The sequence below is a fragment of the Cryptotermes secundus genome, unplaced genomic scaffold (assembly GCF_002891405.2).
Source record: "Cryptotermes secundus unplaced genomic scaffold, Csec_1.0 scaffold468, whole genome shotgun sequence".
Classification (NCBI taxonomy): Eukaryota; Metazoa; Arthropoda; class Insecta; order Blattodea; family Kalotermitidae; genus Cryptotermes; species Cryptotermes secundus.
Genome location: NW_019721526.1, coordinates 2,004,898 through 2,021,768, shown reverse-complemented (window position 1 = coordinate 2,021,768; position 16,871 = coordinate 2,004,898). Strand labels below are relative to the sequence as shown.

At 42.3% G+C, this 16,871-nt stretch overlaps 1 protein-coding gene across 2 annotated transcripts in view; it reads right to left on the bottom strand.

Annotated features, from left to right (window-relative positions):
- Nucleotides 1-16,871, bottom strand: part of LOC111875550 (Krueppel-like factor 12) — a 494,889-nt gene that overhangs the window by 19,429 nt on the left and 458,589 nt on the right. For both annotated transcript variants that reach the window (XM_023871887.2, XM_023871888.2), the window contains one exon: nt 15,621-15,826. In XM_023871887.2, coding sequence (XP_023727655.1) covers nt 15,621-15,826 — 206 coding nt within the window. The remainder of the gene's footprint in view (nt 1-15,620; nt 15,827-16,871) is intronic.

Sequence of the window (16,871 nt, the reverse complement as noted above, 5' to 3'; positions counted from 1 at the left end):
CAGTCTTCACTAGTCGTATCCTGGCAACGGATTTATAAGAGTATCACTGTCACTTCAAATCACACACGAAGACTCCTCTTCACAGCCCAACACCTTTTTGCCATTATTCTGCAACTGCTAACGCAATTAAATTCCTCTGCTCCCAAGCTCATATCTCAGCAGGCTGGCGTCTTGAAACTCGAGTTAACTCTTCTTAACTGGGCTCTTCTCTGAAACAACTTTGCAAGAACCACGCAGAAAACACAGCCCCTCCTATTGGTGAGAATGCGTTTACAGTGCCGTTGCATAGAACCGGAAGTTATTTGATTGTTGCTTGCGTATTCGTTGCCGCGGGAATGTGTTTACCGAATCGTTCCGTAATCTGACTGATTACGGAAGTGAATAAGGGGCTGGGCCCTGAATGGGCTGGCAGAGCCACTGAAAAAAAAAACCCGTTATGGACAAGTGTGAAGGAAAGAATTCCCAATCTCTTATCTGTTATCTGAATTCCGGTCGTGGCCCGGCATTTTACTTCTTAGTGAGCTACAAGCCATATCGAGTTTCACTAAACCCGGGAATTTCTTTAAAAAAATATTAGTGGGACTTGATACCATGAGCCTCGGTACTATGGAATACATCCAGGCTTTGAGATTCTTACTTCTGAAATTAATTGGAGCCGGCAGAGCGACTGGCTACGGGCTGGACGACCGAGGTGTCGGAGTTCGAGTCCCGGTAGGGTCAAGAATTTTCTCTTCTCCACAGCGTCCAGACGGGCTCTGGGCACCGGGGGCTCTTTCCTTGGGAGTAAAGCGGCCGGGGCGTGAAGCGGACTGTTCACCTTCAGGCAGTGCCGAGGTCAAGAAAATGTGGATCTATACATCCACCCCCCACACGTCTTCATAGCGTAATGCTTAATTAGTTAAGCACAGGGACAACTTCACTTATGAAGTTAATACCTGAAGGAAGTCTGCGATTTACACGGGTTCAAGTTACGCGACTCGGTGTTGACACGGATACACGGGTACTTTCTTTCTTTTTTAATTTAAGCAGTTAAGTACTTCGACTTCTGCGTTCATTGGTACCGAACACAGAGGCTTCATGTATTATAATATGGTGCGTTATAATAATGCACGGGGCACGCGGTAGAGTAGTTGGTTGAGGTATTATGTTACAAGCCGGAATGATGCGGGTTCGATTTCCGATGAGGTCACTGGATTTCTTTTTTTCAATTTACCTAATCCTTCCAGCCGCATTGTGGCCCTGAGGTCGACTCAGCCTCTAACAGAAATTATTACCAGAAAACTTTCTCGGGGGGTAATGGGCGGCCGGAGCGTAAGGATCCTCACCGCCATCTATGAGCCGATTGTCTACAAAATGTGGCAACACTGACGTCTCACAACCCTATGGGCATTCATGGTCTGTTACAGGGATAGCTTTACCTTTTTTATATATAATGCACTTCTGATGTACACATGCTTATGCTGTGTTTCGTGTATATTTTGAAATTCCTTTCCGTACAGTTTTCAAAATTTCGAGTAATTAAGCACTGTTAGACTTACAAGGAAACATTCGGAACGAATTAACCACGAAAGCTGGGGACTTTCGCTCCTTTTGTTTCACGCTGAGATACACGAGTCGAAGCGAAACCAGGATGCGCGTTTTAGGTCAGAAGCTGACCTTTCGAGTTGTCATCCTCCCCGCCGAGGGACACACCCACTCCGCGCCCATTGGTATGGCGTGGGCACGACGTCCAACCTCAACACGAACACGTATTGTGTAACTTGAGCTGCATATGATTGTCTAATATACAACCGAATTTATGTACAAAATCATTCGCCATTTCAAACAAGTAAGTATAACGGCACTTCTAATGAAACAGACACCAACTCTCTGTTTAATAAAATCCAAGAGTTTAATCACAAGAAGGGGGGACGGTGATTTATGCACACAGTTTAATTTTGTAACCATACTGCCGTAATGACTTCAAAGATAACATTCAGCTGAATAGTAGACAACAAAATTTATGAAAATAAACACATAAATATAACATAATATAAGCCTATACATGACAGTTGCCACATACATTACACAAACTGCTTGGTGAATTCAGAAAAGTTTACACTTCGCAGGACTTACGTAATGAAAAATGTATCACTGTTCAGAAATCTTCTATCTTGTTCTACTCTATAAGCCGACAGCTGAGTCACCGAGTTGATGCAATACATATCGGCAAAGTCAGCCCACTTTTCTATTTTATAAAAAAATATTGCGACATATGGACCGTTTCTATAACAATAGAGGGACGTCCGTATACATTCTCACAGCAACGAATACAAGCAACAACAGAACTCCCGCTTCTATGAGACGGCCGGTAAGCACCCCACCTTAAGAACTAACAACAATATAGGAGAAACTGTTTTCTATTGCAGGGCAAGGAAGCTGTAAACACGCATCCTTAACAAAAGAAGACGGTGTTTTCCGTGGTGCCCGTGCAGGGGAGTTACCTTGAAGACAATTGGTGATACGGTAGGAGATAGACACGGGAAGTTCGCAGTTGAAGAAGAACTAGAAATCTGCCGGTGAAGACTTAACGTGTCGTTTGAAGACTTCATGTGCGCTGTAGTGCAACGATATCTGGAGTGTGACAGTTCCTTTGTTAAAAAATCCCTCGACAGGAAACGGATATGGACAATTTTGCAGAGGAATAGCCATTGTTTAGATCTGTTACCTAGCAATGACTGGTGTAAGCAGATACAGAAGAATTTTATTTATGTGTCATAATTATAGTAATCTTGGAAGTCTTATAATTAATTGTAATTACGACCTGTAAGTGGTCAATAAATCTAGTTACCAATCCAATCCCCGTCTTTAGTCACTGATACACGTGACAATATGGACTTATACGTCATCTTCGTATATCTGCCCACCTTAGCTAATTCTAAACCAAAGACGGATTATCTTTAAACTTACAAAATCGTTTCCTAACATCAATATACAAACAAGGTGGACAAGCAAACTTCCGTGATGATAGTGATGCTCGCGCCACTTAATGCACAACTCTGAAATGTTCGAAAACATATGTAAATGTGAAACAACTTTATAATAGCCACGTGAAATTTATATTTATTTTTTAATTTGATGACGATAACTAGCGAATCACTGGAGCTAGACATATGGGAATTCTGCATGGAGGCATAAGACACACAAATACGTGGTAAGAAAATATTTCTTATATGATATGAACCACAGACATAGCGGCGGTGTGAAATTTTAGACAAACTCTAATGAACTTCACGCAGTGGGATTCTCTGCTAACAGAAATTATGGACAAACAACGAATCTGGCTTCTCTCCGATGCGGCTCCGAGTTCGATCCTAGGTCAGGTCATGTGGGATTTGTGATGGACAAAATGGCATAGGGAAGGTTCTTCTCGAGTACTTCGGTTTCCCCTGCCAATTCTCATTCCACGAACTGCTCCATATTCATCATCATCATCATCATCCTACAGCCGATGCTATGTAATCTCGACACTGACAGCGTTGTTAAGTAACAAAATAGGAAAAGACAGATATGAATCATTTTGGGTCTACGACAAACTAACAAGAGGCTGGACATAAACTTCACTACGAGGGGCTGCATAATTTGTACTTGTTGTATCATATTAGGGTACTAAAATCTAGAAGGGTGAGATTAGTGGAGCATGTAGCACATAGGCGACAGAAAAGAAATGCATGGAGAGTTTTAATGGGAATACTTGAAGGGAAGAGATAACTTTAAAGATCGAGGCATAGACAGAAGGATAATATTAAAAAGGATCTTAAAGCAACAGGATGAGGGTGCGGACTGGACAATCTGGTTTAGGATAGGGACCAGTGGCCGGCTCTTGTGAACTGGGTAATGAATCTTCGAGTTCCACAAAATGCAGCCGATTTCTTGAAAATCTACTAGTTTCTCAAGAGAATCCTGGTACATTCAGTTAGTTAATTACTTAGTTTGTTAATTCATGGATCGCTAAATACTATAATTTTAATTTTATAATTATTTCTAGGCTTGAAGAGATGATAAACGCGCACAGATATTTAGTTAGAGAATGTGAAGTTAAGGGACCATTAAGGAGAACTAGGCGTAGATGGAGGATAACATTAAGACAGATCTTAAGAAATTGGGGGTATGGGTGTGAACTTAATTCATCTGGTACAGCATAAGTTGAGTGGCGGGGTCCTTTGAACACGGTAATGCATCTTACGGTTTCATAATAGACGGGTAACTTCTTGACTAGCTTCTCAAGAAGGAATTTGCTCCATTTAAGAACATGTACTACAACTGCCAGTTGTTTGGGCTCTTAAGTGCTGAATTTATTCGAGTATCTGTGACGGCTTATTACATCGTACATCTCCAAGCCTAGAACTCGTTATAAAGAGGTCATGGACAGAACCACCAACAACAGGCCACTTCAAATTACGTTCGTACACTGGTACACGTGAGAAGTGCTTTGTATAAGGTTGCAGGGGAGGGGGAATAACCTCCAAGTGTTTTGTCTGTCTGTTTCTTCCCACAGATCCAACCGTCTTACAGGTAGTCTAAACGTATTACTGCCGACGGACAACTGTTAAGTGGAGAAACAAGTATCAGAAACACTTTCTTTCCATACGATGAATTTTGGGGACTTGAAAACTGTTATCTTTTAGATATTATTAGACCTGATAGCAAATTCGTCTAGAATATGTTATGACGCATTTCAAGCTCATCATTCGCCCCAAATTATCTCGCCAGAATAATTCGAGCGATCGCCAGACTGACTTTCTCAGGAAAATAATCTGAAGTAAATCTGTACACTTCTCAAGATAACTGAACCAAACTGAACAGCACTAGAGTTTCTCCGTCACCAGACGCCTGCGCCATGCCATGCCGGTATTGCTGATGGCAGTGAGTTTAAAGGTACCAACTTCAGATGGCGTAATGTCCATAATGAATGTCACGCAATTCGACTAATTAGTGCCCGCAATGCTGATGTTGGTTATTAGCCACGAAACAGACACACACAAGCATCTCACTAATGTGGTCTGTAACGTAATGACGCGAAAAAAGGAGATTACGTCTAATTTTGGTCGCTTAGTATGTTATTTTCCGAACACAGTGGCCGCGCGGTCTAAGGCATGAACTGCCTTCGCTCGCTCGAACGCTGGGATCATGGGTTCGAATCCCACTCAAGGCATGGATGCCTGTGTGTTTATTCTGTTTGCGTTAGGTAGCGGCCTTGCGACAGGCTGATACCCATCCAAAGAGTCCTACCGACTGTGTATAGGATTAAGAAACTGCAAAAGCGAGATTTAACCGAAAACAACGAAAATGTATATTTCTGTTCACTTTCCTCTGAATGGCCTTAGAGAGAAAACCAGTAACACCTTTCTGAAAACTTATGAAGTGACATGAATTAACATAAACGCCGCCTGGCCACATTTCGCTACAATTTAGTTATGGTAATGGTGATCATCGTGAACGGAGAAGTTCATGGAGGTAGGCCTAGGCCCACTGGGGCTGTAGTGCCAAGGAAAAAGAAAATGGTGATCATCACAACCAATTCTCTTGATACATATTTTTTTATTACTTTTCTTAGCTACCCGGTCATGTTTCGTGCAGAACTTTTCCGCAATTGTATTGCTTGACTATTTTATGTCCACTCATTGGGTTCCTTCATGTGTCACATGATCACCACCCTCGCCCAAGAGGATGGAGGGATTTAATACACAACATGATACAAGAACAAGATATGATAAAAATTATCGTGCAGTTTTCTCTGTCAGTCTTTAGTAAATATAAAAACTCGATTATAAAATAATCACGTTACTGAGCATCTTAAGACTTAAATTGGTAAAAAAAGGCAGAACGTACTTGTCCCTGCGCTTAAGTAATTAATTAAGCATAATGCCATAAAGACATATGGGGAGTGGAGGTATAGCTCCACCATTTTTGACCTGGCACTAGATGGAGGTGAGCGGTCAGCTTCACGCTCCGGCCGGTACACAAAGGACAGGAAGGTGGGTGAGCCCCAGAGCCGGTCTGGACATTGTGAAAAAGAGAAAAATATTGACCCTGCTGGGATATGAAACCGGGTTGTTCAGCCCTTATCTCGTCGCTAGAGTGAATGAGCTATCCGAATATTGCCTGATATTCATGTGACGAAAATTTAAAAATTCAATTTGTAACCAGAGAAATTGAAGACAAATTCGTAAAAGTTCTTTAGTGAATAATCGCTGTTTATTTTGGCAATCATCCGAAATACACACAAATATATTCTCTGGACAAAACACGCGCGTTCTTAATCTTAACGCCCATGGTACACTGAGAATATCTATGCTCTAAGGGACAAGAGTTAATTCTGGACTACTCTTGAATCAATTTTATGACAAATATTTCTGATACAGATTTTTTTCTCGCATAGCCTATAATAAACATAAAAACACAACTATCCCACGTAATTTACATTGGCTAGAGCTGTCATTTTCTGACTTCTGCGATAATGCGGGTATAGATGGTGGAGATGTTCAAGCTGGGTTTACTGATCGGATGAGCAACCAGAGACACAGGGGTGGATTCCTGGTATTTCCTGTAGCTGGTGTTCGGTTCAATCTGCAAGAGCTTTGCTTCATTCCAACATATTTTGTTGCCTTCTTCGCATGAATGTTGGGCTAATTTTGATTTTTCGAGTATACCTTGTCTAGGTTACATTTGTGTTCCTTACTGAGTACTTCCTTGTGTTTCCTGTAGCTGGTGTTCGGTTCAATTTGCAAGAGCTTTGCTTCTTTCTTACGTATTTTGTTGCCTTCTTCGTATGCATGTTGGACTAATTTTGATTTTTCACGCAGACCCTGGTGTCAGGTTACATTTTTGCTTCTTAATGCATACTTCTAAACGTCTGCTTGTTTCGCCGATTTGACATCTGCCACATTCACATGGGATATTGCTTCGTCCGCTGGGCATCTCTAACCGGTCCAGTTATCGTCAATGTCCCGCGGAGTCTATGTTTAGTTATGAAATTGGTCCTGACATTGAAACGGTTTCCAATGCGTCTGAAATTCGTGGATACCTTTGGCATTTGGGATAATGACCGTGTCGTGATACTGAAGAAGGGCGGTTGCTTATCGGTAACTTTATTTGTGTGTCAACGAGCTCTTGTGGGTATTCCTTAAGCATCAGATCTGGTCACACGATCTAAGATGTACATTTCCTTGCTGAAATCCTTCTGAACCCGACACACGACCTTGACTCTACTGACCAAGGTATGAACTCTTTTCGTTTGATGTGGGTGGTTGGACTTGAAATGCAGATAACGGCCTGTATGAGATTTGCGGTATACTTTCGTGGCTAATTTAGGGCCCATCTTCATGATAAGACGTCCAGTAAAGAAAGAGTGTCATTAACTTCCACATGTATTGTGAATATGGTGGTAGGTCTGAGACTGCTGAGGAGGTGAAGAAATTGCTGCACCCTTGCTGGTCCAATTGGCAAAAGCACGGAAGTCGTGTACCGGAAACCTACACGCACAGGCTGTTATCTGCATTCCAAGTCCAACCAGCCACATCAAGCTTAAAGAGAAGTCGTTCTTAGCTTGATCAGTAGAGCCAAGGTCATGTGTCAGGATCAGAAGGATTTCAACAACAAGAAGTCGTTGACACCATGATGAAGCCACCAAGAAGCAACCGCCCTTCTTCAATATCACGACACGGTCATTATCCCAAATGCCAAAGGTATCCACGAATTTCAGACGCATTGGAAACCGTTTCAATGTCAGGACCAATTTCATAACTAAACATAGACTCCGCGGGACACTGACGAAAAGTGGACCGGTTAGAGATGCCCAGCAGATGAAGCAATATCCCATGTGAGTGTGGTAAAGGTCAAATCGGCGAAACAAACAGACCTTTAGAAGTATGCATTAAAAAGCACAAATGTAACCTGACACAGGGTCTGCTTGAAAAATCAAAATTAGCCCTGGTTGCTCATCCGATCAGTCAACCCAACTAGAACATGTCCCCCAACTGGACTCCCATTATTACAGCAGAAGTCAGAACACTACAACTCCGTCCAGTGTGGATTAAGTGAGACAGTTGTGTCTTTATGTTAGCACTACACAGAGAATTAGCCTCTTTAGTGCTTACTACTATTTCGATAGCACTGAGACTTTATACTCACTGGCAGTTAAATAATTCACAGCCGTAGGTGCTATGCCTCATGCTTGTCTTAACTCTCGCTGATTTGTGCTGTGTTTGCTTTATATATCCTACGAGCATGTTGTGTTGGTGCCGGTGTCCGGAGATAGGGAGTAGCTCTGTCGACTGAGCCCTAACTGAAAAGACTTTTACATGAGAACGAAGAGAGAATCCAGTCCCCGAAACGTTGGGTTTAAAAAAATATAGGAAGATGGACAAGGTCCAAAAACTCAGTAATTATATTACACTGAACTCAGCCTAATAATTTACTTCCAAGTGAACCTGATAACTATGCACTAGCCATGTACTTTGGACAGCCATGAGAAATTCAGGCTGTGTGTTATAAATGTGACTCTCTCTCTCAGTCCTCTAACTTATATCATCGTCCTGCAGATAAATGACTGCAGATAAAGCTTACACACAGCAACTGTCTGCCATCTGAAGGCTGGATCCCAGTGAAACTGTTTCCACAGCGCGCGGCGCCTTACAATTGTCTCGGTTATTTGTGCGACTCCGTCATACTCTAATAATGCAGGGGAAGAATGATACATTTCGTTTGTCAACCGAGGTTCGTCTTGTCATAGCGTAATTCACGGTCTAAAACGTCAGGTGCCATACACAAAACAAGATGTTTATAGGGTGTTTCACAACGTAAACATAGCCACGAGGAATAAGGAGCCTGACTTTCTTTTTTACTGTGTATATATGGCCACGCCATAGCTCAAGCGGTTAGTCGCTGGCTTCCCACCGCGGCGGCCCGGGTTCAAGCCCAGGTCTAGTCAAGTGGGATTTGTGGTGGACAAAGTGGCGCTGGGGCACGTTTTCTCCGAGTACTTCGGTTTCCCCTGCCAATCTTCATTCCATCAATTGTTACACATTCACCATCATCTGTCATCTGGCGCTGGTACAATAGGTCAATAGTGGCCGCAGTACCAAGTGGATTCAGTCTCACCCCACTAATAATAATAATAATAATAATAATAATAATAATAATACTGTGTACATGAGTTTCACCAGAATGGTTCTAGCCCTCTAATACGCAACGTTACTAACAGCGCTAACACTGAGTTCTTGTTCAAAGATGGCACCTCGTAGTTTGACGANCCGAGTACTTCGGTTTCCCCTGCCAATCTTCATTCCATCAATTGTTACACATTCACCATCATCTGTCATCTGGCGCTGGTACAATAGGTCAATAGTGGCCGCAGTACCAAGTGGATTCAGTCTCACCCCACTAATAATAATAATAATAATAATAATAATAATAATAATACTGTGTACATGAGTTTCACCAGAATGGTTCTAGCCCTCTAATACGCAACGTTACTGAGTTCTTGTTCAAAGATGGCACCTCGTAGTTTGACGGTAATTTGTTTACGCTCGGTATGACATAAAAGCTACTGCATTCTGGGGAGCTTCATAACTTTTACTCTTCTCCAAGTATAATCAGAATGACAAGTCAAGGAGGATGAGGTTGGCAGGGCATGTAGCACGAATAGGGAAGAGGAGGAATGCATATAAGATATTGGTGGGAATGCCGGAAGGAAGGAGACCAGTGGGAAGACCAAGACGTAGGTGGGTAAACAATGTTAAAATGGATCTTAGAGAGAGGATGGGATATGGATTGGACTGCTCTGGCCCAGTGGAGGGCTCTTGTGGACACGGTAATTAACCTTTGGGTTCCATAAAATGCTTGGAAGTTCTTGAGTAGCTGCACAATTGGCCTCTTCTCAAGAAGGGCTCAGTTCCATGAGTGAGTGATGACATAAAAGCAGTTCCAAAGATTTATAATTTGTTCGCGTTTTGCATGACACAAACAGACTTCTCAGTAACTGCAGAGAAGTTGCTCAGGTTACAAGAAATGTGCAGGGCCTCGCCCTTAGCTGACGGTACCATGGACGTTCCATCCACTTGCTGATGACGCTTGGTACATGCCACGCCTTTTCCACGCAAGTCTGTTCCCCTGTTCATGGGCCAGTGGATGCCGGCCCTTGTGAGACTTTCGTAGGTACACGGGCCTCGCCTATTATGTCTGTTCCCCTGCTCATGGGCCAGTGGATGCCGGCCCTCGTGAAACTTTCGTACGTACTCGGGCCTCGCCTATTCAAATACCAATCAGGTAATCAACTGTTCGGTTACAGTGCGAGAAAGTCAGTTTCTTGTGTTATTTATCTGTGTGAGATTATGCGTATAAGACTGTGCCACCCGTGTGTGCGGGCGGGTGTGTTTTTATTTAGAGTGAAAAATCTGCAATACGAATAGGTTTGAAATCTTTTTATAACCCCCGTGTAAATGCCGGACTATAATTTTGGATCTATACATCCACTCCCCCATATGGACAACTTTACCTTTTACTAAGCATATAACGCAGACGAAAAGCTGCCCAAGAAGTGTCGGGCTGAATATAGAGATAGTTTCGAAATGATTCGGTATCACATACATTAGCAAAGAGGCCAGAAGAAGAATGTAGGGAATGCAGTTAGTAGCCACAGAAACAGTACCCTGATACGCATCCCCGCTGAATGACCTACAGGACAGACCCACGGGTCTCTCCGTCCGTTTCAACGATCGACTCGTGGGCAGTAAAGAGCACAGATGAGTCCAGTGGGATCTGATCCACAGGAGCATTGTATAGACACCAAGAGGTGCAAGATATAAGCCCCAGGTCACAATTGGGTGCAGCCCCTCTTTTTAAAATGTTCTTGGCAATACAAAACGTGTCAGACGTTGCTATAAAAGGGGAATTATGTAACACAAAAAGTAAAATGTGATAATTTAAAGAACACAAACTTTCTTCCTGAAATACTGTCCTTAAAGGGGCAGAGGCAGTGCCATTCTATTCGGTCTTGGCCCCATTTGCTTAGGTGGTCACGAGCCGCCACTGTCTTAGAGTATGCAGTGTTGGAAGACAGGGCGTTTAGTTAAGGATAAGATGTGGTTGGAAGAGGCCATGATCTAATTTAAACTACTCTACCGACATTTACCTGAAGGAACTGGGATAAACCATGAAAGTCTGTCAGAGATTCACCAAGTCTTGACCTCTCACAAAAATACAGGTACAATTATAATTACGTACATTTGATCGTTAGGGCATGGAAAGGTGGCAAGCATTTAGCGAGATAATCCCTCAGACCGCGGATAACCAGGATCATGGAGACCGACCTACTACAACGCGGGTCAATTGTAGAAAATAAGATTTAACTAATATGGTGCTTTCGGCATATGCAGCTTTTTTCATGACTGGACAAGAATATTTTATAGCTTACTGTAGATGCTGAGAAGCTAATTTGATTCCTGTTGCCACCGTACAACTTGATGGGGTCCAGCAACAATGTGCAGAGCTGTACTTTTCGTGACTGTAAAGGTACATTTTGTAGCATATGTAGAGAAGATGTAAAGCTATTCAGATTCCTGTTGCCACCGTACAGCCTGCTAGGGACCTGCAACCATGTGCAGAAGAGCACTATTCACTGATAAGCAGAGATAAAGGTTATGCAAATTTAGCTATGCATTATTTCAGGGCGTTACGGTACCACAAAGTCTGAGAAGCCCGGGCTTATGTCCTTGTTGTGTTCTAGTTTACACACTTGCTCACACCTTCAAACCGACGGGGATCCTCATGAATCCACAGGTGCACAATCTGCATACATTTATCAGTGTTACCGTTTCTAATACTTTCCAACAGCGAACCTAAAGAGATAATAATATAATTTTGTTCGCTCGTGCTGCTACGGACGTGGTAACTGAGTACATTACAGGCTATACTCATTTACTGACTCTTCTTCAAGGAATGCTTTTTGGAAAATTAAATGCCAAAGGGCAAATACCTGCAGTGACATTAGTGAACCAGGGGACAACAACATGAGTTTGGTTGGCATATAACTATTAGCATAAGGTCACTAAAGGGCTTCTTCATTCCATTTCGGTGACAAGAGAACCAACCGTGAGTTTAATATTAGTTAACAGTGATCTACAAATCAGGATTATCTTATTACACGTATAACTAAATAACTACTAAATCCACACAGGAAGAAATTTTTGAGAAGCTCCTCAACAAATATCGCGTCCTTCACAAGAGCTTACCAATGATTCCTGTCCGGAGTGAGACGAAACCAGTCCACACCTCCCACACTATTTATTTAAAGTACGATTACATCCCATCTGCGTATAGGTCTTCCCAACATGTCCTCCCTTCAGGTTTCCTGATAATAACTTGTATACATTCATCATTTCTCCCGCACCTGCTACATGTCCCGTCCATCTCGTCTGCTTTGATTTGACTATCGCGATAATAAGCTGATATGCTAAAGAGTACAAAATCGATGAAGCTCCGTTTCATGCAATTTTCTTTAGTCCCCCCGTGACTTCCTCTCTCCTGCGTCAAGGCAACTTCTTCAGCTCCCTGTTGATATGAGATACGAACCAAAGAGAAAAGGAGCGTAATACATATGAAGGGGCACGCGGGAGCGTAGTTGCTTGAGGCACTAGGCTATAAGCGGGAAGGTGGCGGGTGCGATTCTCGATGAGGTCACTGGATTTTTTCAGTTTACCTAATCCTTCCAGCTGCATTATGGCCCTGGGGTCGACTCAGCATCTAACAGAAATGAGTACCAGGAATCTTTCTGGGGGTAAAGGGCACCCGGAGCGTAAGGCTGACAACCTCACCGCCATCGCTCGGAAATCGGAGTCGTGGGTTGACACCCATACAAGACATGGATGTTTGGTGTATGCGTTTATTCTGTGTTTAGATAGAGGTTTTGCGACGAACTGATCACACGTCCAGGGAGTCCTACCGTCTGCAAATATCATGAAACTGAAAATCAGAGGCCAGGGCCCAAGGGGGACCGTAGAGCCAGAGAAAAGTAAAGCGCATAATGATAGGCGGAAAGGACCAAAACACGTAGCATGAAAATATTTTAATAAACTAAACTGATTTATCGACAATTTGATTGTGTCGGTTACTTATTGAAAGTAATAAGGTTGTTGTGATCGACGGACATATTTACATACTGTCACGTGATTGAGTGACTACTGACAAGATTTAGATTGATAGTCGGGTTTATTGAACGCTTACAGATCCGTGACTACAAGTAATTACAACCGTTTCACTAATTCACACATTTTACAGTTCACTAGAGGAGAGGACACACTTAAGTCCAGCCTGCTGTGTCTTCACCAGTTTTCTGGCAACGGCATCCAACGGCGGACGTTCCCCTTCCTCTGGGTTCCCGAAATGTCCACATGCCTCAGCTACAGCAACTCCCAACCGAGAGAACGACCGACCAACCAATCAAACAACCAACTCTTTTTATTTCACTAGCTAACGGTCCTTCCTATAACATATCGGTACGGATGGCACAGAAAACACCTTCCATTGTTGCTGTTTACAGGCCGTTGCCTAGTTGTCTGTTTCGCAGTCGTTGTCTAACAACAAAGGGTCTACATGCCATAATATTAAGGAACTAGAGTAAATACGTTTGCAAATCCTAAAGGTATGTCTCGTCGTAAACGTGCTACAGAAATAATGTGGTCCGTGCAGCCCTGGTGAAGATATGAATTGACCTGAAACGTAGACCTTCAAACTGTATCTCGGTCCAAGTGATACCTCGAAGTCGGGTGCCTTCAGACCGCTTGGAGGATGACTGGAATGTCAGCTGTTCCTTAAAAAGTGAGGCCGAGGGAATTCATAATTTGGTTAGGTTACTCATTCGGTAAGACGGTGAGGAATTGTGAAGTTAGAGAAGATTTAAACATATCGCCTGATAAGGATATATTAACATATGAAGATACACGTGCTTACGGCTTGTAAACGGAATTGCAGAAGTCAGCTTATGACAAAACAATCGCCTAAGATGAAGCAGAAATACTGGGCTGAAGGTGGCAGAGGCTTACAGCCTATCCTTGAAGAAAAGACAGAAAAGGGGCAGGAGGAGGAGGATACTATTCGGGGCAGCAACAACAGCAGGGTAAGTATTTAAATTCAATTCAAGTATTGACTTTTTGCACTACCACAACCAGAAAAATAGGCTGTTTGCTGTTCGCAAGCACAAATAAGGTATCTAAAAGTTTGTGACGATGGTACATTAATATCATTGTTGACTTTTTCGAAATTATCAGTCGTCCTATTTTTTTATTTAAAAACGCTTCGGAGACTGGACTGTGTCTCCGATTTCGGGTAAAATGCTACTCAGCTGGGCCCAATCGAAAGAGCTAGTCTCCATGACACTAGAACCAAAATATGACAGGATATATAAACAAAACACAACATAAACCATCAGCAGGATTTAAGGTAAATATTTAAAAGAACGCCCACAATCAAGACCTTGCAGCTATGGTATTACACAGATGCCTCATTTCAGTGTTTGATTCATCTTCTGTTAGGTCCTATTTTGTGTACAGAAATTTCTGTCTGCCTGAAATTCATCTGATCTTCGATACTTGTATATGTATGTAAATCTATTTTTATCTCATGTATGATTTTATATGCCGGTAGACTATGTTATGTCACTGAGTTTATGTTGTTTTGTTCTTTTAAAATTTGTTTCTGTAGTTTTTGCTTCTATTTTGATAGTACTCTGTTTTTTTCGGACTCTGGTTGTTAAATTATGCACGACCTCACGTGTGTTAAGTATTCTTAATGTTTGTCGTAACTCCCGCTGATGGATTTTGTTGTGTTTGGTTTATAATCCTGTCTTGTGTTGCTTCCGCTGCCTAGAAAAAGGGTCTAGCTCTAAAGATTGGGACCAACTGAGTAGGCTTTACCTGAGGAAGGAAACAGAGTCCTGTCTCCGAAACGTTGATTTTAAATAAAAAACAGGGCGACTGATAATTACCAAAATGTCAACACTGTATTAATATACCATCGTCACAAACTTTCAGATCCCTTATTTGTGCTTGCGAACAGCAAACAGCCCAGTACTCTGAAGGTGGAGGTGGTGACGACGACGACGACGGCGACGATAGTAGCTGCAGCAACACCACCACCACCACCATTAATGGAAGTACGTACGTTTAATACGTCCTTGAACCTACATTAACATATTTGGTTTAATTCGAACTCAATTAATCAATATCAGGTCTACGGTACTCCGGGATATGAACCCGCGGAGTATGGTACATAGGCAGACAATTTTCGAGGGAACCTGTTACCTCGAACTACGGGGTTGAACACATAACAGCAATGCGTCTGAGTTCATACAGGATGTTCCGATTCTTGAGGGCTCACTGTCGCCTATGTTGTCTCTCGTCATTCTTCTCGACCTGCTCGAAGAGCCAATAATTTAGCTCCTTTCCTAAATAACAACATTGTCTATGTGAACGTCGATTAAAATTAACTTAGGCTCCAGAACAAATTAGCAGATACGAAGTGCGCGCCTTTTGGCGTGTTACGTAGAGAGAGAAAACGCATCACGCATGCCTTAGTATACATACCCGTATGTGTTCTCTTGTGCGCCTTGAGATGCGAGCTCTTGGTGTACACTTTGTCGCAGCCCACCACATCACATCTGTGCACTTTGCGTCTCCTCAAACTGTCGCTGTAATCGGGTGGGGCGCTGGGCGACGCGGAACCACTGCGCATGCCGTTCTGCGCAGCAATCCTATTACTGGGGCTCACTACTGGCGGCTTGTGGAACACCCTGTAATATAAACAAGTTCGTATTTCATTACGTTGTACTACAGCTTCCGATATCGCGTCACTTATTTTCACTTCTTATTTCACAAGCTGCAATGTGAGACGATGAACTAAGAAGTGTTTTCCCCGTTTAGGTTGTGAAGGAAACCCATTACTGTGCTACGTCCGGAAATTACAGATGTGTATATGACACACAATAATTGACAGATTTTACTGAAACTGTGTACATGTGTCAATTGCATCCTGACGATACTCCATTCCTTGCTACTAACATTATCAATACAGCGAATCTGCGAATTTTCGGGGCGAAGATGGTCATACTTAATGTATGAATACTTTACACTCATTACATTTTGTGGTCTATGATTACCCTGCTGTATTACATTATGAAGAAAACGTAGACAAAACTACACATAGATAATATTTGTGTCTTCGCCAAAATTCAGAAGAATATTATATTACAGAGGATAATAATCAAATTTCTGAAGAAAAAATGCATCTGCCCTGCGTCTCGGTACTGTTTCCTTTACTTTTTATTTGTTTGATCAAGACAAAACTGAAATTGCCTCCTGTAGCTGTTGAGTTAGCGCGCCAAGTAAATGATTATACTGAACTCAAAAACTGGGAATGTTCTGAAGGATAACACTTGTAACATATCAAAATTAAATTTCATAAACTAGAGCAAATTAAGTTAGGGGAATTCCAGACATCACTCATTTCAGAATGGTTAGGTCCCCTGTCTGCTAGCTTAAACGCGAAGAGTCAATTATAAAAACTACAGATTTACCTATTTACGTGGGTGTGAAACTTGGTCTCTTTCATTAAGGAAAGGACACAGACTGAGGGCGACTGAGGAAACGGTGGCTGACAACAATATTTGGATGTAAGAAATATAAACCACATTTTTTAGAAAGTTGGACAAAATCTCAGACTGATGAATTTGACTATTTGTAACCTTCAACAAACACTATCAGAGTAATAAAATAAAGGAATATGAAATGGATGGGATGCATAGCATGCACGAGAGACGAGAAATGCACAGAAAATGT